The sequence below is a fragment of the Dipodomys spectabilis genome, unplaced genomic scaffold, assembly GCF_019054845.1.
Source record: "Dipodomys spectabilis isolate Male_0828 unplaced genomic scaffold, ASM1905484v1 ptg000178l, whole genome shotgun sequence".
In the NCBI taxonomy this organism is placed as follows: Eukaryota; Metazoa; Chordata; class Mammalia; order Rodentia; family Heteromyidae; genus Dipodomys; species Dipodomys spectabilis.
In genome coordinates, this window is record NW_024870855.1 from 9,846,920 (window position 1) to 9,872,086 (window position 25,167).

The 25,167-nt window shown below is 41.9% G+C and overlaps 1 protein-coding gene across 2 annotated transcripts in view; it reads left to right on the top strand.

The window, feature by feature from the left end:
* Nucleotides 1–25,167, top strand: part of Elmo1 (engulfment and cell motility 1) — a 447,896-nt gene that overhangs the window by 88,939 nt on the left and 333,790 nt on the right. For both annotated transcript variants that reach the window (XM_042695082.1, XM_042695081.1), the window contains exons 4-5: nucleotides 14,918–14,958; nucleotides 15,990–16,062. In XM_042695082.1, the coding sequence (XP_042551016.1) occupies nucleotides 14,918–14,958; nucleotides 15,990–16,062 (114 nt within the window). The remainder of the gene's footprint in view (nucleotides 1–14,917; nucleotides 14,959–15,989; nucleotides 16,063–25,167) is intronic.

The following is a 25,167-nucleotide window of genomic DNA, read 5'->3' on the forward strand; positions in this document are numbered from 1 at the left end:
ACAGTCTATTATTCCATCCAGGGTTATATGTTATGTTTATTGGCATGACTTTCTAGTCTCCAGTCATTGGGAACAACCCCTTAGTCTTCCTTTACCGTTAGTGACATCTTTGTGGAATATATGACAACTATATTCCGCCCATTAGTTTTGGGCTTTGCATTTTGGGCAGAAATACCAGAGAGGTGATCGATGTCTTGTCCTTCGCAGTGCATCCTATCAGGAGGTCTGTGATGCTCCCTCCTCTCCTTCTTGGTGATTATTCTAGCTTCACAGATGAGAATATTGAATTTTAGAAAAGGCAGAATTAGTTCTGGAGTGACAGTCTAGGCCATAACCCCAGGAACTGTCTTTAGACTCAAGTTAGAAGCAGTTGGCTAAATTGCAGGCCACAGGAAGCACCCTCATTGAGATTGAGGAGCTCAGACTCCCAGTGCCCTGCAATGGCTCAAGTATGGCAGTGTGGGAGGCAGGTGCTATTTCATACTGGAGGGAGACCTGGGCACAGCAACTGGAAGCACAATCCACGTCCTCCACGTACACCCAAATGTTGAACCAATGGTTGTTCCTCGGGTAGTCTGCTACTGTTTGGTCAGGAGCAGGAAAATTATCTCTCTCCCTCCCACTGTTTTGCTTCTTTTTAACCTGGGTAGATAGATGCTGTTTCATGAAGAGCCATTTTTAGAGGGTAAATTCGACACTGCTGTGCTGTGTTCTGTGGGATCATCTATGTCCCTCCATTGATTCCAGATTACATGTTGAGTGTGTACAAGAATCACCAGGGGTCTACATCGAGTGTCCAGTCTTCCTTCTGCAGGGGTCTTCCCTCTGGCAGCCTGGGGTTGGGTAGTGGGGGATGGCTTAATGCCATCTGTGATAAGCACCAGAAGGATGTGATGCAGGGGTTCTGATAGCTTGAGAAATGGTTGTAGACATTTAATTGTTTACAGAACACGGAGGGTCTCTCCTTGGTGTTAATGAGTTAGTGGGAGAAGTTTCTTCCTTGATGATTATCAGCTCCCTCAACCTGTTGTGTTCCAAGGAGACTTCTGATCAGCCCACAGTGGACTCACATGTAACTTCCCATCTTTGTAAGTTTGGAGGTGACAGTTGTGTGTTTGCTGTCAGGGGTAAAAGTCCCCCCGGAGCTTTTAGCCAATAGACTTTGTGCAAGGAGCTGTGTCAGCCATATTAGCTAGCTCCTTTGTGGCCTCTGCTCTGGCTGATGTTGGCTTTCCACCTCAAGAGGCCACGTGAGGCTAATAAGATGGGTGCTTCTCTGGATACACAGAAGGTGGATAAGCCTCATGCATCTTTGCATTTCTCAGTCCAGGGCCCAGAACTCTGTGCAGGGAGGTGAACCACATTAAAAGGTGCTTGGGACTCAACAGCATAGTATGGGCTATAGCGATGATGATGAATCTTCATGTTTATTCTTCGGGTCATTATAACAAGGTACTTGAGGTTGGATAATTGAAAGCAGCAGACATCCAGGCTTCCCTGTGCCTCTTCAGTAAGATTCTACTCTGTGCCTACTCACCTTCTAAATTTAGGAGCCCAGAGGTCCATCCCACAGCTATGGAGGTTAGTTTCCACCTCCACGTGACCTTGGGCGACATCTTCCTAGATTTTCTCTGCCCCTCTGCTTCTCTATGCAGTCAGGTGTAATGTGATTCCACCACTGAGGTCTTCCTTTATTATATCTGGTGATGCCCTAATTGGCCAGGGTGGAGGGACACAGAAAGAACTTACAAAATCAAGTGCTAAGTTTCCTCGAGGAGAGAACTTTGAAGGACAGGGAACGATACCCATATAAGCGGGAAAGATGAACACAAAGCATTCCGGTGTAAATGGAGAACACGTGCACCTGGAAAGAACTAATTAGAAATCTCAAAAGTGAAAACCTCTGCAGAAAAATAATTATTTAACAATACCTAACCATTTAAAAATATGTAACAATTTAACACAATAACAATTATTGAAAATCAATGAGGCACTTCATCATGAAGTGGATTTAGCCAAAGAGAGAATTGGAATTTTGGAGACTGTGAGTAAGAAATTGACCCAGAACATCACTGAGAGATAAAGGAATGAAAACTGTGAAAGCCAAACTGGGCTGAAGAGGAAAAGTTGAGAAGTCCCGACCTGCTTTTCATTGCAGTACCATTAATTAAGAAGTAAATCCGTGAAAGCAAGGCAGTATTTAAATAGGCGATATTTAAATGTTTATATAGACTGAGGTGCTGAGAAGATTTTCTTATGGTTAGCTGTGTTGAAAACATATCCAACTTGTTATTTACCATCCAAAAGCCTGTGATAAGCTGGATGCATGGCTCAGCAGGCTTCACACTTTGCTAAGTTCAGAACTCAGCACTGCAAGTTCCAATCTCAGTACCAATAAATGAATGAATGAATGAGGCACTTTGCCTATGTGTTGCTTCTAGTTTGCTTTTACAGCCACTCATTTCTATGACATTGTTAGCTCCTCTGTATCCCATGTGACCTTCCATTCAGTTAAGTCTTTGTGTTTGTTGCTCTTAAATATTTCACACAGTCCAATTACCATCTGCTTTCCTCACTAGCCACAGGGAGAATAAGGAAGAAAGTTTAGAGCATGGCCTTAGATTTAAGCAGCAAAACTGGAAACGAACAGAACAGGGAGGATGAGGAAGACATAACGTTCATTCCAGGTTGAAGTTCTGGCAAAGAAGAAGATGAAGACAAGGTGAGAAGTCAGCGTGATTTGAGATGGAGTTTACAAGTGGATACGCATTCACCTTGAAGTGGCCCAGGCCCCAAAGGACCACAGAAGAGTGGCATTGGGGAGATTTTGGTATTTGAAGTAAAACAAGCAGGAGAGGAGGGAAGACCTTTGACTTCCAGAGTAGATGGTGTGAGAAGTTTAGTGTTCACTTAGGAGTTCATCATGATTTATACAAATTATGGGTGAGAAAAGGTCATCTACTATTACCGTAGTCATGCACATTGAACTTTAGATATTGTTTGTGAGGAGCTTAGCAAGCCTGGATCAGTGGCTACTGCTGGAATCTCAGCTACTCTGATATTGATATAGGAGGATTACAGTTTCAGTTTGGGCATCTAGTTAATAAGACCCTCATCTCAACAAATGAGTCCAGGCTTGTTGTTGTACACTTGTGATCTCAGCAACTTGGGGAACCATACATAGTAGGATTGTGATCTGAGGCCATCCCCAGACAACAATGTGAGATCTGAAAAATAATTAAAATGAAAACTAGACGATTGGTATTGGACATGTGGTTTAAGTGGTAAAGTGCCTGCTTAGCAAGCACAAAGTCCTGAATTGAAACTTAAGTACTGTAAAAACAAACGTATGTACTTACCTTTGTGCTGGAGTCTGGAGTAGCAGCGTCCTTCCTCTTAGGTGCGACCTCTGGGAATCTGGGCTTTTTGCTCCTGCTGCAACTACTCTAAATTTGGATGGAGTTCAAGAGCCAGGACTGTAGAATTACATGAGTCTTGTTCAGATTCTTTGTTACCTATGCAATGAGTCATGGAGCACATCAGGAAACACCTGAGGAGCCTCCTACAATCTTCTCAGTAGTACAGCACACACAGCACTGAGAGCGTTCAAGGGATATGGTGTAGTTTACTCAAAAACTGTAGCTACCAGCATTGGTATTTTTTTCGGAAGGGTCGGTTGAGTGGTGATAGGTAATGGCAAATATGATTGAGCTGGAAGTAGAGTTATGGCTCAAGTGGTACAATGCTGGCCTTGAGCAAAATGAAGCTTAAGAACAGTACCTTGGTCTTGAGTCCCAGGACCGACATACACACTCTCTGTCTCTGTCTCTGTCTCTGTTTCTATCTGTCTGTCTGTCACACACACACACACACACACACACACACACACACACACACACACACACACACACACACACACACACGAGTATGATTGAAGCTTCGGAGAGTTTGGGGAAGGGTGAGGTTGTGCCATTGTTAGAATAGGTCCTTTCCTACAAAGCGTGCCTGGTTATTCTTCAGGGCTGGGGCTCTGGCTCTGCTTGCCTTGCCACTGTCTCCTTTTAGGGACATTTGTTTGAAGCCTTTGTCCCTTCATACCTGCAGGTGCCTGTTAGGCATTAAGGAGCTGAATTTAGTGCCTTCACTTACAAACCTAGACCCACTAGATAGTGAAAAGAGATGAGGAAAGAGAAATGATGAATAATAAATGAGAAAGCAGTTATTTTATGAGACTGACGTGCTGCCTACTGAGCTAAGGAGGCAGATGCTTAAAATGAAAAGCATGATTTTTCTTCTTAGGGGAGCGGGAGGAGGTGGTGTTGGGATGCTGGGAATTGAACCCAGGGCCTCACACATGCTAAGTGGCCGCTCTACCACAGAGCCACGTTCCCAGTCCCAAGCACTTATTTTAAAAATATTATTATGATAATTGTTGTTTGTTGTTGTTGTACTGGAGTTTGAAACCAAGGCTTCATACTTGCTAAGCAGGCTCCCTACCACAGGAGTTATTCCTCTGGCTTTTTACTCTGGTTAGTTTTGAGATAAGATTTTATTTCTTTCTGAGCTGGTCTCTGATCTGTGATCCTTCTATATTCATACTTTCTTCCCTAGCTGAAATGACAAGTGTGCATCACTATACCCAGCTTTTTGTTTTCTGTGGAGATGGAGTCTTTGGGGCTTTTTACAAAGGCCACTCTGGAAATCTAGTCCTCCCAGTATCAAGGATTACAGGTGTACATCACTGTTCCCGGCTTGAACTCACTTTTTATCACCAATTCATCTCAGTATTCTTTTCACTGATGTCTTACATCCAGTGTCAGCTTCTTGGTAGTTGACAAGCCTTCTTAGCACTGTGTGGAAGTTGACCTTGGATCCCACTGTGCCTTCAAAACCTAGCTGAATTCCTCATATCTATTTACTTCTTATGTGCACAGAGGGTGGATGGCCTGTCAGAGTGGACAGCCATTTCTGTGAACCCTGTTTTAGCTGTCTTCTTAGTTTCATACCATGTCTGTAAACATGGTGAGCCTTCCATGTAGGAATTTGATGAAGAGAAATACATTGCTTGGCCTGGATGAAGGCAAACAGACTTAAGACCAAGACTGATTCTGTGTGAACCCTGGATTACAAGGTCTTGGAGTGAGACAGTCCAGACTGAGATTAAGGAAGATTAAGAAAGAGGGAGAAAGAAATTAGGAAACAGATTGGTGCTACTATCAGAGAACGTGCAATTTTAAGGAACATGATTCCTTGTCACCATAGCAATATTGCGGTGGGATAAATAAAATAGGGATGACGACGGAGCTAACTAAACATCATCGTTGATACAAATTGAAAGCACAATTAAAGCAAATTTTGTATTGTTCATCTTTGTATGTATGTCTTCTACAATTGCAGTTTCTCTTCCAAATGAAGAGAAATACACTCTCTATGGACTAGTAGTATGTTAGAATGTCTAAAAGAGTCTGTGTGGTTTTTGCTTTTAATCCTAGCTACTCAGGAGGTTGAAATTTGGAGGATCATTGTTCAAAGCCAGCCTGGGCAGAAAAGTCCATAAGACTTTTTTTCTCCAAAATAACCAGCAAAAAGTTGGGCTGGAGGCATGGGTCAATGGGTAGATGGAATGCCAGCTGAGCATGCAAGCTGAGAAAGTACAAGGCCTTGAGTTCAGACTCCAGTACTGCCAAAAGACAACAGCAATTAGATGGTTTATCTGCTTCTTTAGCCTACTAATTCAGCTATGTCTCATAACTCATAATCACTTATGCCTCTGCCCCTCTTCATAGTCCAGTGGTTTTGTGACACAAAGATTGAATTTATCTTGGTGCAGATCTCTTATTTAATTAGCTTCATGAAGCTTGAAACAAGTCTTTTTTTGTAAATCATTTTTGAACCAAATCAGCATTCTTCCAGGGGGTTAAAAAAAGTGGCCCGTCCTGTCATCTTTCACTTTTCAAAATTAATTTGATAACCAGGTTTTCCTGCCTTGGGAGGTGATTGTGAGCCCCTCCTGTAATTTCTGATGATTACTGGAGTCTTCAGTTCATGATTCACCTCACAGCTGGTGTCAAAACACATGCTTTCCAAACAGCCAGCTAACTTTGCCTCAGGAAAGCATGGTTTTGCCATCATCTTTCAGACTAGTGAAACTGCTATTAAGAAAACCCCTCTCCCAACAGAGCAGATCCTTTTGGACCAGCTCATTGTGTCTCAGAGAGTGTCACTGGCTCATCTAAGGAGAATGAAACTATAATAAAGTGGTGTCATTCCTGCGCTGCCCTGAGGACTGTCTAAGAAGTGGACGGATTACTGAACCTCAACGTTTCTCCAAGCTGTGGTCCATCTGAGTCGCCTTTCTCAGTGTTTTGGGAGCTGTGTTTCTTTTCTTCTGGGTCCAACATTACTCATAACTGCCGTGCAGAATATGTTTAATGGGTTTCCATCTATAAAAGCAAAGGAAAACCCAAGTGCTTTGCTGTGCCCTACTGCCTCAACGTGACAGAATAAAGCATCTGCCAGATTCTTTCAAAGCACAAGAGAAAAGCTTTTTGTTCATAGTCTAGGACCTAAACCCTTCCTGTGTGGAAAAGAGTTTTACAATTAAAATGGTGCAAGAGGATATGGATCGAGAAAGGACAGATGAGAGAATGGGGGTGAGACTGTCCTGGTCTGTCCACCTCCAGCTGCCTGCCTGAGCCTCAGGAACAATCAAAGACTAGGAAAAAATGGAGAGAAGCTAAAAATCTGAGAACAGATGTGTTCTTCATCTATGTTTATTAGCTACATGCCTGAGAAATGACAGAGTATTTTAGAGGCTGCTCTGCCTTTCAAGTAGGTAGAATCTAGTTATCAAAACGCACAAAAAATGACTTTAGGAATAAAAGCATTATGAGTGAAAGACAAAAGGTAGCATTTAAAGGCCAGTCACTTTAAGGAAGAAGAAGGAAATAGATATTCCCTCCTTTTTTTGTTTTTGTTTTCCTTTGGCAGTGTTGAGGTTTGAACTCAGGGCCTCCTGCTTGCTAGGCAGGTGCTGCATTGCTAAGTCCTGCCCCCAACCATTTTATTGGCTGTTTGTTTGACGTTTCATTTTGACATATCCTTAATGCACACCGTGCTCCTGGGTCAGCCTCATCCCTTCTATCGCTCCCCTTCATCCTCTCTCCTCCTTCCTAAATCAGTCTCACCATGCTTTATTGCTTATTTTCATACACATCGATATAAAACATTGTGAACCCCTTGGCTACCCTTCACCCTCTCCATTCTCCCACCCCTTTGCACTGGTTCCTACACCACAGACAGGACATGTTTCACCTTCCTAATGTTTTTGTTAAAGTTCATGGTACTTGTTCTCAGGAACTTTATTATGGCCCTTCACACATGCATCTATGGTACTTTAATCAGATTGATCACATATTTAGGTACAGGATTTGGTATGTGTTTACTTATATGTTTATCTTCTAGGTCTAGCAACCAAGTATGAGAGTGAATTTGTGTGTGCTGGTTATTTCTGAGCTAGGGTCTCACTTCGTGCCCAGTCATGTGCCTGGACTGTCATCTGCCTGTTTTCTTTAAGTTTCCACTTGTTGCTTACACATGAGTACCACTTTACCCAACTCTCAGTGGTGAAGGTAACTGGAAAACTTTCCTGCCTAGACTGGTCCTGAACAGTTATCTGCCTAATGTCAGCCTCCCAAGTAGTTAGGATTATGGGCATGAGCCACCTTCCTTGGCCATTCATTTCTTTACCCAGACAGTTTTTTAAGGGACTAGTGAATTGTCTAGATAGAAAATGTAAAAAGTAGTGGATCTCCTTGGAGGTTCCATTATATAATATCTTACTACATATCAGGTCTATTCTAAGATGCTTACCTCATTTGTGACCCTCATTTGTTTGTGGCATTGTGTTTACCTTTAGAAGAAGAGAAAACAGGAGTGTTGAGAAGGGAAGTAATAGGTCTAATGTTACAAAGTCAGGGACTTAAAAGCTGGGGTTCAATCTCAAGAGACTTTTTACAAATTTTTATTTTGGCAGTTTGGGGTTTGAGCCTAGGACTTGATGCTTGCTAGTCAGGTGCTTTCCCACTCAAGCTACATCTTGAGCTGTTTTTGGTTTGTTGTTATTATTTATTTATTATTATTATTATAATACTGTAACACAATATTATATTATTTATAATAGATTACATATTTATAAATGTTATAAATTATATAATACAGTAATAAAATACTGGGTCTTAAAAACTCAGAGCCTAGAACTTTTGCTTGACTTTTCACTCAAAGTTAGTGCACTACCGTTTGAGCCACAGCTCCACTTCTGGCTTTTTGCCAGTTAATTGGAGCTGCAAGTATTTCAGATTTGTCTGCTTGGGCCAGCTCTGAGCCATGAGCCTTTAGAGCTCAGCCTCCTGAGTAACTTGGATTATAGGTATGAGCCACCAGTGCCCTTCTTGCTTAGGTAGATGGGAGCAAAGGCTATTTTTGTAAAGTCAGTCAAAAGAAAAGTGTCATGTCACCTCAAATGGCTTTGTGGTATCTGTTTGCTTCCTAGCATCCCTAGAACATTCCATCTGTGTGGTTAGACACACTGGCAAGGCCTACCCCAGGCTTTCTTCCTGGATCTGGCACACTGGGCAGTGGTGAAATCCATGGGTGGTTGTCACTGCAGAGAATTGAGCCTGCAATGTGCAGTTGCTAACAGGTGTGTGGTCTACCAGCGAGGCACTGACAGCTTCAGCACACAGGTGTCAAGGTAGAAATGTGGGCAGCATCAGACTTGAGAGCCCTGAAGTGCATCTGGGGGGTGGGTGAAGTCCTGGAGGCAGTGTCAAGGCCAACAGGCAGGACCAGGTGGCTCAGCTGCCAGGAGCAGCCAGGCCTGTCATGATGAGATGAGGTGTGTGTGTGTGTGTGTGTGTGTGTGTGTGTGTGTGTATATTGTGGAGGTGGGGGAGGGGTTCTGATGAAGGACAGCAGCTGGGCAAATCTCCTGGGAAGGAGCCTCCTGTCAGGCTGGCCTGGCCAACTCCTCCATTAACAACAGCCAGGCGATCTCCAGGGGTCTCTCTGTGCCTGAGAGGGGAGTGGTCAAGATGTTGAAGAGACAGAAGGGAGACAAAAAGAGAACATGTATTATATAGCAAGGAAGAAACACAGAGTCTGGAAGGGGCTTAGCTGAGCGCTGGTGGCTTACACTGTAATCCTAGCTACTCAGGATGCTGAGATCTGAGGATGGTGAATTCAAAGCCAGCTTGGTTAGGAAAGTCTGTGAGACTCTTGTCTTTAATTAGCCCCCAGAAAATGGGAAGTGGAGCTGTGGCTCAAAGTGTAGAGTGCTAGCCTTGAGCCAGAAATATATCAGAGACAGCTCCCAGGTGCTGAGTTCAAGCCCCATAACTGACAAAAAATAAATAAATAAAAAGAAAGTGACTGGATGTGTATAGGATCAGAATGTATGATGTCAATTCTAGAATTTATGACAGTATTTTATTAAGGTGAGAGAGAGTGAGAGAGAAGCAGAAGGAGGAAGAAGAGGAGAAAGAGAAGGAGGAAGAGGTAGAGGAGAAGACTAACTTTCACTTATAAGGAAGAGGGAGTCATGCCAGCTAATGGCTTATAAACTAAACATATAGTTTAGAAAGAAACTGCCAAAAAGAAGTAAACCCCAAATGTGGCCGTTTTCAGAAATCTCTTTATTTTATGAAAAGTAAGCAAAAATCCTTTTGTTTAGGAATTTTGGTGTGTGGACTTACTGTTTCCTGTGAGTTAAATCAAGAACTCTTGGGGAATCGAGCTAAGAAAGAAAGTTCTTTAAAAGAAAGCTAAATCCTTGAAAATGATGATTCATACATGGTATACTGCTGATAGATTCACATAAAAATGCATCCTGTAACGAATAAATATTTCCAGCCATGAACTGATATCTTGTGCCTATTGAGATCTGAAGACTGAAGTTGGAAGCCAGCCTGGGCAAGAAAGTCCATGAAACTCTTTATCTCCAATTAATCAGCAAAAGCTGGAAGTGGAGGTACAATTCAAGAGGTAGAGTGTCAGGCTTGAGTGAAAAAGCTAAGTGAATTTACAAGTTTGTGATTTTAAGCCCCCGTATACTCTCTCTCTCTCTCTCTCTCTCTCCCAGGATAATCTAAAATGAAGAACAAAGACTTGTCTGCTGTAAGGTGATCTTCTTGTGAATAATAGGAAGGACAAGTGTGACTTGGGATCTATTGCTTAGAAGTCTGGCCATTAAAGTGCTAGCCCTGCAAAACAAGCTCTTTTCAGACTGAAAATGTGGCTTTGGAAACAGAAGGTTTAAGGATTAGCTATGGCATGTGTAAGTTATGAAAACTTACTGAAGCAGTTAAGTAATTTTGATCCAATATTCTAAATCCAAATATTTTCCAATTGAGTGTAGGAATTCACTTTTTAGATTTGTGGAATACAGGGAATAGAACCAGTTTGTTCCTCGTAGACCAAAATTTCTTTCAGGCCTTTTTTTTGAGGCAAATTTTTCAGTCAGTCATCAGAAAAGTAGCCATGTATTATGCAGGATGTCCCAGGCCTTGAAGAGCTGGCAATATTTTTGTGTAAGCTAGGCAAATGTTCACAAATACGACCACTGGGAAAGACTTCTGACTGAATTTACTTATGTCGTCCTGAGGGGTTTATGCAGGCAGAGATAAAGCAGTGGGACTAGATGAGTGTGGTCTTGCAGAAGCTTTGCTCAGGGTTGGCTCTTGGAGAGAGGGCAAGAGTGCTCACCTATTTGGTACAACAGCCATAGAGATAGCTGTGGTACTGGTGTCTGGTTTATCATCTGCTGGCTACACAATGTTCTTCCAAGTTGAGCCTCCTGTGATTCCCAGGAGACTGATTCTGTGCAGAGTGGAGTGACAGCTTTTGTGGGCTGGGATGTAGCTCAGTGGGAAAGCACTTGCAAAGCAAGTGCAACGTCCTGGGTTTGATCCCCAGTACCAAAAAAGAAAAGACACACACAAAAAAAGTTAAAAAAAAAAAAACAAACAGAAAAGGAAAAATAAGATTTGATGATGTTTTCTGGAAATGTGTCTGAAAGAACCATCATTCTTAGGTGAGTTGAGAAACCCATGGAAGTTAAGTTTGTGTTGATTGAACAACAGAGTATGTCATCAGCAACTTATGGAAGCCATTATTGGAGATGGGCTGATGCTCAGGAAGGCCCTGGGGTTGGGGAAGCAGAATAAAAGCTCTAGGATGTGTGTGTGTGTGTGTGTGTGTGTGTGTGTGTGTGTGTGTGTGTGTGTATACTATAACCATCATCCCATGTTGAGATGAGAGAGGCAAGAGATCAGATGACGAGGGGTGGGAAGATTGAAGATGGAAGTAGAAGTCAATGTTTCTCCTGGGCTGCAGTGCAGCTACAGTGAGAGCCAGCGAAGGTGTTGGGGTGGGGTGGGGAGGTGGGAGAACCGGTGTACTGCTGGGGCATGTGGAGGCCCAGGGAACTGGGAGTGATGACTTATGCTTGTACATTTCATCAGTTAATGGAGGAGAGTTCAAATGCTCCAACAGTGAGATGTTTAAGACTGTTTGGAACCAGAACCACAGACTTAGAATAATAGTTAAGTCAATAAGATCTACAAACTGATTGATGAAAGAAGACAAGAATGGAAATCTAAGGTCAGATCTGAAAATGTTGCTGGAATTAGGGTGGTTGAGGGGCTCACATTTGATTGGAGCAGATAGAAGTACCAGAAAATGGACCCTAAGGCCAAGCCCTGTCCCTACCGTCATTTTAATTGGCTAGCTTCCTTGGTCCTTATGTAACGCTCATTTTAACTGGCTAGGCTGCATGGTCCTTACATAACAGTCATTTTAATTGGCTAAGCTGCATGGTGGGTAATCAGGTAGCTGCCATTCCTTGTGGCCTTTAGTTTTTTCTTTAATCTTTCTGTATTGAGTCTCTAAGCTTTGTACTTTGGTGGTTTTTATTCATGTCATATATCTAAGTTCAGAATATTCTAGATACAATAGAACCCCAGAGACATCTGTCTTTTTAAACTTGATTCTGTATCTATGAATCAGACTTTAATTAAAACTCACAGTATGCTCTGGGAAGCCTCACCTAAAAAGCTGAATTGGGGGAACAGTTGTGTTCAAAGTCTTGTCCTACCTCAGCAACAGTCTCCTTCTCTTCTGATCTGTGGCTTCCATGTAATTTAAGATCAAACCCCAGTCTGGTTATTTATGCTTTACTTTTGAGGGTGCAAGAAGTTAGATTTGGAAATGGGAGAGTTGCTGATGGACCTTACCACATACTGACGTTCTGGAGAAGTCTGTGGTAGCTAGAAGCACAAAATTGTTGTTTTTGGAAAATTGTTGTCTCCTGGGAAAGGTTTTCTTCCTAAAGCTCCTCTGCCATTTAATTGTCTGCCACTTTGCTCACAGTGAGTGCTATAACTAACTGGCTGACCAGCCTTTGCTAAGACCAAGGACTTGTGCATGGAGGAATGTATGTACCACTGTAGCCTCTGTCACCACTGCCAATCTTGTTCTAGAGGAAACCAACTCAGGATGTCAAGAATACCCCGCTCCCCCAACCTCGGTCCTGAATGATTAGTTCTGGGGGACATTATGTTAAATGAAAGAAATCATCCTCCTTAAAAGAAAAGGAAATAATACATGTTTTCACTTACCTGTAAAAGCTAACAGGTTAGTCTTGAAGTACTAGGAAATAGAATGATGATTACCAGAACATGAAATGAGTGGGGGGTGGGGAAAGTGAAGAGAGGATGGTTAATGGGTGCAAGAATGAAGTTGGATAGAAGAAGTAACTTTTATTGGTGCTGGGTTTGGACACAGGACCTCATACATACAAATGTATATTGTACCACTGAGCAAGACCCCCAGTTTAGAAGGAATAACTATAAAAGTTAACCCATTATAGTCAAAGGTGATTGGTTTTGGGGCAGGGATGCAAATGAGGACTACGGGGTGATGTATAAGATGAAGAACAGACAGACAGATAGATAGAGACAAACATGTATATACACATTTACGTATATATGCATTCAGTATATATATGTATATAGACACATGTATATATACTGTATATGAAGATAGCATAATGAAAACCACTCAACACTGCGAACAGGAGGTTAAGGGAATGTGATAATAAAACAAAGGGTGAACTTCTTCAAAGAACACTGTGTCAATCTATGGAATACAGCAATGAAATCCACCTGTATTATATAAATGTATGCTAATAAAAAGTAGCAAAATGATGAATTAAATGTTGGAAAATAGCTAGCATTAATGTACCAGTGAACAGGCCAGTTCTGTGAGTGGATAATTAAACCTTAAATGCTCATGTGCATCTGGTCTGTATCAGGTCTGTATTTCACTCCATGAATAGGAACAAGGCCTAGGCAACAATTAAAAATAAACACAGACAAAAATATTTAAATGATGTAAAAATGTGAAAACACAGATATTCTTGTTTTCTCTTCTCTCAGGAACTGTGTTTAGCAGAGTTCTGGGCAGAGGCAGACACTGTCTTGATCATGTTGAGGGAGCGAAGTGTAGGTCACCTGCTGCACAATGAGGTGAGGAATTGCACAGGAGCTACAGGAGTCCTGGGGGAAGACTCTATGGACAGTGCTCAGAATTCCCCAGTAGAGCAGATGGAGTGACATTGTGTCCACACAAGTATATTCTGGGGATAAAAAGCTCTTTGAGTAACAGGAGAGGAAAAAGGAGGCCTCTCCCTTTCTGGGGTCTTTCACTTTTAAAAATTGATTCCTATTTAATTTCAGCCATTTAAGTTCCTAACAGCCTTGAGTGATACGGAAGTCTGCATGACAGAAACTGCTAGTGGGGCAGAGTAAGGAAGTGCTGGATGACAATGCAGACAAGTTGACAGAACTAGGAAGTGAACTAACCCTACTGTCAGAGAGGCAGGCATAGACCCTGCTTCTACATTGATACACACACACACACACACACACACATACACATATATACACATACATATATATGTAAACGTAGGAACATGCATATATATTATATATTATATATATGTGTATATGATTTTCTCGATGGCTATATCTGAAAATCCAGGACCCTATGCATTATATTTCTTGGTTTTCTCTTCTTGCCTTCATCTATTTCTCATCTGTGATTTTTTTCTCTTGGTGGACACAGTCCTCCCTGAGCTTGGAGACAGTGTCTGTTCATGTCCCAAACAAAAAGAATTTCAACATCTCTAGGCAAGTGAATGTTTCCTCACTGCATTCCTTCACTCGGGGGGGACAGGCCGAGCACAAGTGTGGCTGTGAGGACCGGAGCACAGCTGTGGTCAGCGCCAGTTGACACGGTGGCACATGGAGTCCTGCTCACATTCCTCCCATGTGTTAGCCCAAACATGCTGTGAGATTGACGTTTAATGGGGCCACACTTGGGGGAAGAATCCTGTGTACTCTGCAGGAACAATTTTGCAATATCTCATGTCCCATGTGCCACACTCTTCATAAAAATCTCATGAATCCAAACTTGTCTTCATAAAGCCAATTGGCTGTTTGCTTTATTCTGGTTATTCCTTGAACTTGCAGATTTCTGCTTGCCTGGGAGATCTTTGAATAACGTGTATTTGTTGTTTCAACTTTAACAAGGCAGAATTAAATATGTTATATACTTAGTACAATTAATGGTAAGTATAAGGGAAAAAAAGGGCCACAAGGGAATAAATCATTAATAGATTAGGTAGTGACTTGCTAGCAGGTTGTGAACCCTGAGAATGTAAGAGTTCACTCACAACTAAGAATAGTTAATGTAAATTTTCCTTGCTAAGAGTTTTTTTTTAACTTTAGGTGGTTTTTTTAAAAAAATTTAAAATGATGAAATGAAACTTCACATTATTTCCTTTTTTTGTTATTTTCAGAAAAAACCACTGTCTGCAATAATCAAGGAAGTGTGTGATGGGTAAGTGTTGCAAAGGTTCTTCTGAAGCATTCACTCCATACATTGGCAGGACCATAGAGTATTTCCACTGGAGGGATAAAATATTATCCATAATCCTGTAAATAAATGATAACCATAAATCTTATTCATAACTCTTCATGTGACCTACCTAGTCACAAAGAATTACCTTGTGAGAGTTACCCTTCTTTCTCCACCAAAATCTTTCCCCTATTCCTCGAAGAATAGAAAGCATGGAATGGCTGGGTCCATGTGTACAGTGGGTTGGTATTATTTCTTTTGAACAGTTGTGTTCCTTTTGTCCTTCCAAGCAGGGAACCTTTAGAGTAAAGGTTCCTGAGAGTTAAATACACACTCCATCTAACATAAACTGAAAGCATCCCACAGGCCCCTTTGGAAGATGGCAGAATTAATAGACAAGTCCATGGGTAATTGTGTGCTTTGTGGACTTTTCTCACTGACTGACATGGCTTTCCCTCTTCCTCTGGGCTGTTCAAACAATCCTGGGGAAGGGCACATTGGAAAGTCACATGGTATTTCTTGACTTGTAAAGCAGAACTTTGAATAGAATATTAGGGGGAAGTTAGAGAAGACTTGCCATAATTGGTGTGTCCCAATCTGTGTGGAGTGCACTGATTGTGAGTTAGAGAATTCAGTGACAATTGGCAATGTGCTAATTATCACATGTTTAAATTGCTGCCATTTACCTTGCTATCATTTCTTTGCCTCAATTGTTCAAAATGAAGAACGTTGCCATTCACAATTTAAGTCCCCCCCCCCCCCCCCGCCCCAAACCTTGATGAAATGCTTAGAGGTGAGCAGTAGCCTTGGTCTAGGAACTTCAGAGATGAAAGGACTGTTCGTCTTAGGGTAACAGGTGAGTTAAAGCCATTTTCTTTAGAGACCCCATTGTGCCTATTTGAAACTGACTCCATTCTAATCATAGTGAATGTAATTCACCTCACCCCTGTAGAACGAATAAAAATAAAGATGAGCGCTTTTGTTTCTCTGATCACTTATGCTATGTTTTGTAGGTGGTCTCTTGCCAACCATGAATACTTTGCACTGCAACATGCTGACAGTTCAAACTTCTATATCACAGAAAAGGTAGGCCAGTCACATTGTTTAATCTGGGATACTTACACTGAAGGACAGTACACAGAGTAAGGGGTTTCTTCTGTGTAGGGCCTAGCATGCTACATTTTTTATGTCTTTACCATCCATAAAAATAGGGTCTATAAAAAAAATCAAAATAAAAACAGCAAAAAAAATCCTTCTACTACTTCTTATAAGAAAGTAGTTAATCTATTCAAGAGTAAAGACTAAGTATGTTTCTGAATCCTGCTAGCAAATTACATTTCCTTTTTAACAATTAAATATTGCTGGGTTAGAGAATTTACTTTATACTGGATGACTTAAGTTTGTTTTCTTGCCTCAGATTTTTATTTTCTCTGTAATTTGTTTCCCCTGGTCTTGGCCTAGGTGCTGTCTTTGAGTTTCTTGGGCTCAATGCTAATGCTCTACAAATTGAGCTGCAGCTACCTTTCTGGTTTTTTTGGTAGTTTATTGGAGGTAACACTCTCACTGACTTTACTGCCTGGGTTGGCTTTGAAATGTGATGTAACTAGGATTACAAGAGTGAGGTAGCAGCACTCAGTTTCCCCTGTGTTATTATTTTTTTAAATGCTTAGAAGAGTGACAGGAAATCTTGTCACATGTGGCACTTTGTAGTCACTTGCTTATGACTGTTGGAAACCAACTTTCTTCCTGGGTGATCTTCACACTCTTTAGAAAGCTTGAATGAGGAGTGATTTGAGAAGCCTATAAATGGACCTAGAAGCAAGGAAACTCAGTACCCAAAAGATCTCTGATGGGCAAAGGGGAATCTAGCATTAATAGGTACCAGGCGCACTGAGCCAAGCAAATTTATGTTTGCTTATTGATTTTTTTTTTTCGGTTGTGGGGCCTGAACTCTGGTCCTGGATGCTGTCCCCCAGTTCTTCAGCTGTAGACCAGCACTCTATCACTTGAGTCTCAGCCCCCACTTCTGGCTTTTTCTGCTTATATGGTGCTGAGGAATCGAACCGAGGGCCTCATGCATGCAAGGCAAATGCTCTACCACTGAGCCACCTTCCCAGCCCCTGTTTATTGATTTTTTGTTTCTCACAAGTTAATATAATGGATGAGAGGCCGGATCATTGAGATCACACAACTGTACCAGTGTCACTTACTTGACTCAGCAGTCAAGAGTTGAGATTTGATTTTTGTGCTTCAAGGATTTTATGGAAATATCTAGAATGGATTAGCATTCAGCTCATATTTAGGACAAACTCACTGAAATGCAGAGGAGCCAGTACTGTATTTGTGGGTGATGACTATGTGGAGAGAGGAAGCCCCCAGGGAATGTCTTTGTAATATGGTAGCCTTCACTGGGAGGGATGTGCGTGCAAAGTACTCTGAGTAGAGGATGAATTAGGTAATCTAAGGCTTGGAAGGTGAGAACAGCAGAAAAAGATGTGACCCCTACTTGTGTTTTACTTTCTCCACCCTGAAGAGTGTGGGGGACATTTGATTAGCGTGTGGAAGGCTGGCCAGAGTCCTGGAAGTGCTTCTTAGCCATTGCTTTGTTCTTCCCAGATGCATACTAGAATGTTTGTAATTGATCATGTTTTTCTCTTTACCCTGATAGCTGGAAAGCTGAGAGTTAGAGGACTAGATTCCCTTGTTGCATTTAGATTTGCTGTTGATTCATTCCATCAGCCTTTAGTTTTCTGGCTTTACTTTCCGTTTGCACCACTTTCTCACTCCTTTTCACTAATTTTATACTACATCTTATTTGTGAGATAAATAAACTAAACATAAATAAACTAAACTGAGATCAATTTTCAGTTAGTGACAGGACTATAATAATAGAATAACTAGTTCAGAGAATATATCACCTGTGTTGTTTGTGAAATATTTGTTTCACACACACAATCTGTGTAGTTTGACTTAGTTTTTATATTGTGTTGTGGTCAGATCAATCTTTCTTTTGACTGATGAAGCCTGGCTTGTGTCCCCTCTCCCCTGCCTCCCCGCCCCATTGCCCTATCTTCTGTCCTAGTAGTCTAGGGGCCTTAGTTTATCCTGGATTGCTAACTATGGGGTCCCCAGACTTCTGAACACAAGTATTACAGTCTAGATTTTCAAATCTCAGCCCCAGAGATTCTGAGTGAGCAGGCCTGTGCTCTAGATTTAGACATTGTTTATGTGGTAGGATTTTTAGTTTAGAGAATCCTCTAGGAGATTCTGCTGGAGGCAATCCAGACATTACTCAAAGAAAGTATTTCTTTGAGTACACAGGGGGCCCCTGTGTACAAGGGATGGTGTACGCTAGTCAGAAGTTATCACCCAATTTGATTCTGGGCATATATATGCATTCCCATTCATAACCTTTACTATCACAACCCTAAATAAAATTCATACCTTCTTACGAAATCCAAACTACTGAGACGAAGAGAAAACATTCTTCTAAAGGATATCATAGTTATTTTTTGTAAAATCTTGTTTTTTACTGAGAAATTATCTCAAGGCATTACTGGGATTTGAACCTAGGGCTTGACACTTGATAGGCAGGTGCTATACCACTTGAGCCATGTGCCCAGGCCCTCGCCTGAAAATTGTTTTGTTTAGTTTGAAAGGGACAGAGCATCTAAATGTGCTATCAGGTCTCCAGCGGGAAGTAGCAGAGAGAGATTAGAGGCTTGTGTTTCTAATTGTAACCCTGTGTTTGTAAATAAAATGTCATCACCTCCTTTGCAGCTGTTCCTGGTTCTAGCTTTGTGTGTGTTTGTGTGTGACACAGAGCTGGACACACACAGAGCAGGAGAGGCTGGTAAATCTTGCCTCTGTGCAGTGGAAGCTGGGCTATCTTAGTATTCTGTAGGTTCATATAGGCTCTTGCAAATATTCCTGAAAATAGAGACCTCGTTCCATTCTTGAATTTCCTCCTTGCTGTCTTCTTGGTTACTTACTGACCAGTGAGTTGTTAGGCAATATTTGCATCACCACGGAAACCAGTGATTCATGTTTGAAACTTGCGTGTGCCATTAGTTGCTGATTTTGACGCATATATGAGGTGGTTTCCCTCCTTCTGTTGGAGAAAAAATTGCTCTAGTACCTCAAAGAGGTGATATTCTCCCACCTCATGGTTATTGATTCTCTTCTTCAATTCTCTTCTAATATTGCCAGGAAGGCATCTCCCTTGCTTTTTTCATGTTATCCAAGCTCCTTTTCCAAAAGCCTTCATTTGTGTATTGGTCCATGAACTGGAGCTTTTCAGTTCAATGAGAGAAATGGCATGTTAAGTAGCAGTCTACAGAAGTATAGATTGCAAGTAAAAGCCTCAGAGACCAGGAGCTGGTGGCTCATGCCTGTAATCCTAACTACTCAGAAGGAAAGGATCTGAAGATTGCAGTTCAAAGCCAGCCTTGACAGGAAACTTCATGAGATCCTTATCTCCAATTAACCATCAAAAAGCCAGAAGTGGAGCTGTAGCTCAAGTGGTAAAACACTAGTCTTGAGCAAAAAGGCTAAGGGACAGAGCTCAGGCCCTGAGTTCAAGTCCCAGGACTGACACACACACACACACACACACACACACACACACACACACACACACACACACACGAACATGCATGCATGCATTAGAGGAAGGTAAAATTTAGTTATGTGTAAGTTCAAGTTCTGTTCCAGAAGGTTACTTATTTGGGGGTGATATCTGAGGGAGAAAGGGAGAAAAGGGAGGGGAGGAGAAAGGGAGAGAGAGAGAGAGACAGACAGACACAGAGAGAGAACAAAAGAGACAGGTTGCTATAAAATTTGCTTTTTGAGTAAGAATTATAAGGAGAGAATGCTCCTTTGAGTCACATAGACTTGTGTTATGGTCGCTGTAGCAGAGCAATGACAATGAGGTCACAGGTTATTCAGGTCAGAAGTGGGTGGGCCCTGCTGGTCTCTCCTGGAGATCCTCTGTACCACCATCTGGGCCCCATTTGTTTCTGTGGATTCCAGCTCAGGATAGAGATTGTCTCAGGAGATTAAATACAGAAGTTACCGGCTGAGAGTCCTGGTTACCAGTTTCAGGGTATGATTTCTCGTGGGGTGGACACTATGTGGGTGGACATCCACACTCAGCAGAGATTCACAGAGCCTTTCACTTCCCTTTGTTCTACTTTGGCTGTCTGAGAGCACGTGTGAGTGTGTGTGTGTACACACATGTGTACTAATGCCATTCTTGTTTAGCACCTGGGAAACTGCCTTGTTTTCTTTACCCTATTTGTGCAGAAAGCTGGGTATCCCAGCATATAGGTCTCAGTGCAGGAAGCACTAGGAGGTTGCATACTTACATTAATGGAGGCTTTGTGAAGACTGCAGAGCCTGAGAATGCCCAAAGTGCTCTCCATCTGACTGATAAATGCCTTCACTTGTCATGGTAGAGATCAGGTGAGCCTCATCCAGGTGCCTCCTGGAAAGCTGAGCTAGGAGCCTTTGGGAAGAAGTGGGGTCCTTTTGGGCTCACCCTCATTTTGTCCTCCCCAACTCTTTGGTCTACAGGTCCTCAGGCAGCCCTGGACCTTCTCAGAGTCATGGGGAGGACATGACTGTGGGTAGCCTCTGCCTGCACCCCAGACATCTTTGGGTGGGGTTTAGTTCAGTGCTTTGGTTGATTGAGCCTTAAATTAGCAGAGTAAAACCAACTCCAGAAAGGATTGAAGTGTATAGATGAGGAGGGCGGAAGGCTGGTGCAGGAATTATGAGTTCCTGTCTGTGCCTCCCTAGGAGAGGAGCTTTGTGGTTGGTCAGTTGTGCCCCTGACTGAAATCACTGTGTATAGATCTTTGTGACCTCCAATCACAGAGTCTTTCCTAGGACAGACATTTTAATTGGAGCAAACAAACCCAAGTCCAGGAAGTTTATAGCTTTCCCAGCTCTGAAATAGTTATTCTTTCTGCCACCAGTTGTAAAATTCGGGATCCTTTGGACAAGAAGTTGCTGCTTCCTCAGTAAACCATACACCTCAGTCAGGTCATGCACAGTCACACCTGCAGGCTGGGCCAGTCCCTTCCGGCCTGGCTTTTGGCAGACAGAGGGGAGTGGAAGCAATGTGCTACAATCCTGGTCCTTCAGCTCCTCTGGGTTTGCTGACTCTTAAGTGTTTCTATCATGTTTTCCTTCTGATCCTCCTTCCCCTCTTGACACTTCTGTGACTTCGGTCTCCTCTGAAACACATGCCCTTTTGCTGAATCCATTCTCTCATACTTGACCAAGCCTGACGTCTATTATCAATACTTTAAGGCTGTCCTGTTGCCTGCTTGTGTGTCTGTACCCTGCCTTTGTCAAACACGGGACTTTCCTAGTCAGCCTGCTTGTCTTGAACTTGGTGAGCTCCAGATGCATGGCTTCCAGAAGGAAATGGCCAGGCTGAGAGGGAATACCCACGCATGAATGCATTCAACACAAGCAACTCGATTGATTCCTTATGTGTGCCAGGCTCTGGGCTGAGCTCGGGGAAGAGTTCCAACTTTGCAAAACTGCCACAGACATTTTCCCTGTATTACTGGATTACAGTGACAGTAAGTGGCACAAAAGGACACATGTGCATGTCCATCTTAACTGTGTCTGGGGGGGACATTGAGGCATAGATGAGAAGCAAGGAGAAAGGATAAATGGAGCCTTTAAAGTCATCAGTTGATCAAGGCTAACACTCTACTTCTGGCTTTTTGTTAGTTAATTGGAGGTAAGAGTGTCTAGCTTGGAACCTGAATCCTCATATCTCAGCCTCCTGATTAGCTAGGATTATAGGCACATTATAGGCACTAGCATTCAACTAGGTAGTAGTTTTGATTCTAAAGAAAAATGGGACTAAGTCACAGTCCTGAAATGTCTGCCTTTAAAAAACCTCTGACATAGTTCTTTGATAGCTAGGCTTAGGGCTCTGGTAATACACTAATAAGAGGAAAAGTGTTTATTTCTTCCCACAGATATGTCTTTTTAATGAAGTGTTTTGCTCAAATGATATAATGTTAATAAATAGTTATCTAACTTATATCTAATTATAACTTCTTCTTTACTTCTAACTTAGGATAAAGTTAGCCCTGATTTTAAATACCAAATGCTTCTAACATAGTCACCGAAAAATCAGTTAAAAATATCTGTCATGTTTTCAGATAGATCTGGTCAAGGCTGTAAAGGAGGAACACTTTATTTGCCCAGATTTGACAAGTTCCTATGTGCTGGGATGAGAAAGAGAATTTAGGACACATTCTCCCTACCTAGAGTTTTGAGTCTAGGGGTTGATTCATTGGTACTGCTGATTACTGAAGGCATCAGGATTGGCGAGATTATTGGGGCTATGGTTTTCAAATCACTTAGGTTTATAATGTGACCAGTCTGATTCTACATATATTGAAAAATCTTCAGAATAGTCTTTAAACTCTTATTAAAGCAGGGTTGTTGAGACAGAATTCACACATCTTTTAATCTAGCCAGGTAGAGTATACACTGGTGGCTATTCATTTTTCTTTTATCTTTCTGGTGGTGCTAGAATTTGAACTCCGCTTGGTAATAAGCAGGTGTTCTCTTACTTGAGTCATACTCCTAGCCCTTTTTTCCTTTATTTATTTTCTGAGTAGGCTCTCACTTTTTGGCAAGGGCTTGCCTGGACCACACATTTATACTTAGCCAAGCATCCTATACAGCTGGGATGATGGCCACACACCACCCTGCACAGCTTTTTATTGGTAGAGATGGGGGGGTGGCTCAAGCTGGCCTTGAACTTTAAGTCTCTCAATTAGTTTCCCGAGTACCTGAGATTACAGATGATGAATGTTAGCCATTGTTCCTAATGTGTTTTCAGTTTCTGCAGTGCTTTATTTATTAATGATATTTTTACCAGTGTATTTCTTTATCTTCTAAGCACTAGCTGTCAGACTTAAAAGTAGAATGAGATCCCATTCAGGCCTCTAAGCCCAGTGATGAGACATTTTAGGGGGTGTGGGCAGGGGTGGGTGTGTTTGAAGCCTTCTGGCAGGAGTTGTGACCAGCCTCTGGTTCTTTCCTCCAGTTCCTACAGGAAGTGAACAACCACATTGTGGTTCCTCACTGGATTCTAGGCACACCCTTCCTTTTTACTGCCTGAGCTGGGGACTCATTGTGATTGGTGTCCACTGTTGTAGGGAGACGGGAGCCTTCTTACTTAGGGTGGACATCACTGTCTAGCCCCAGCGAATCTCTTCAGGTTTATTCTCTGTTCACCTCAGCTTTCTCCAACCATGTTAATATTCTCCAAGTACACTTGCTTTGTCTCCCTGGTGTAGCTTTCCTAACTTGGAATTCAGTTCCACCTCCCTTCCTTCTTCCTCTCCTGTTCCATTTCAGACTAGGTACAGAGGATAAAGAGACAACAGACAGGAAAATAACCACATTTCAGGACAGCCATCTCCCTTTCCTGTCTTAGTCTATTTTCTCCTGCTTAAGCAGGAGGCCACAACTTCTGAATCATTTGTTTTTTGGAGGTCGGAGACTAGGAGGGTCAAGGTCAGGAGACCACATGTTTCAAGTGAGAGCTTTCTTGTTGCAGCAGTCATAGAAGTAGATGGAATTGCAGGAAAGCACATACAAGAAAAGGCTAGATTAGGGTGAACTGGCTTTTCCAGGAAGCTATTCACTCCACTACCTATGTGCACAGCCACTCCTGTTGTACCAACCTCCAGCACCCCTCAGATCAGGTCTCTGCACCGCATCATCCTGCTTTGGACCCCACTTTCCTGCCCCAGTCTGTTATTTGCAGATTGTATTTCCCACATAGGAACTTTGGGGAACACATTCAAACCATAGTATCCCTTTGGATCCTAGGTTGGCTAGGTTACCAGAAACCTTGCCTTTTTGTCTTTTGAATTATCTTTGCTCCAATTTTGGCAATTATTTTTTAAATTCAGCATCTGCTAGATCTCTATCACTTTTCTCTGAGTCTGTGGGAATCATTGTTTTTTTTAGTCTTTTGTCTCTGGGGTTCCTGGTTAACTTAGCAGGACACACATGTCTTCATTATTATGCTGAATTACTGTGTCACTTTGTTATTTGTATTTTGTCCTCAATAGGATTCTGCCTGATGATTGAAAAATAAAACAAAATAAGAAGATATGACTTAAGTGGTAGAGTGGTAGCTTTGAGCAAAAAAATCTCAGGGAAAGGGCCTAGGCCCTGAGTTCAGGCCTAGGACCAACACACACACACACACACACACACACACATACATACACACACACACGTGCGCACACACACACACACACACACACACACACACACACACACAGACAAACAAAACATAACAATAACAATAAAATAAAAGAGTAACCACAATGAAACACAACCCTATATGTTCCTCCCTAATGTCTTACTTGGTTCCTTGTACATGCTATGTATGTGTTCAAAGATTATTGGGTGCATGCCTTGCCATTTCTTTGTAAGATAAAAAAGCACAATCAATTGCTTAATCAATTCTGTATGATGGTTAATTCAGTTATCATTCTCATTTGCACAGTGGAGGAGTTGGGGAGCAAGCAAATCCATCTTAGGATTCCTCTTACATCCTAAATCAGTGCTTGGGAGTTAGTTTGCCTTTAGTTCTCACAACTGATGAAAAAAATTAACAGAAAAAATAAATTACATTAAGATTCATGAACATATAAAATCTGTGCTGGACTGATATTGACTGCAGGTTTTTTTAAGGGACTTGTGAGATGTTATAACATCATAAGTAAATCTTGTCCCGTGGATATAAACAGCTTTTATTTGGAATACGCGATGTATTTTAGGAAATGTGGTCACTTGTGGAAACTTATCTCTTGTGGCAATAATGGTTGGTAGGGAAATAAATACAGAGATCAACCTCGTGCCTTAGAGTGTATATATAACCTATCACCAAACAAAACAAACAATGGCAGCAGTTAACCAAGTTCAAAAGTAGCAAAGAATCTCTAATAATGTCTACTTTTAATATATGATCTCTTAGTTTTCATTGTTCACTCATCAGAGCTAGCCTCTATGGCCCACGTCCAGTTCTTTTGTTAATGCTAGAGACCAAATTGTGATTGGGGGAGAGAGAATTTCCTCCCAACTTCTGTGCTTGCACAATTCTGTGAAAGTGAGTTTTTCTCTCTTTCACCCTGG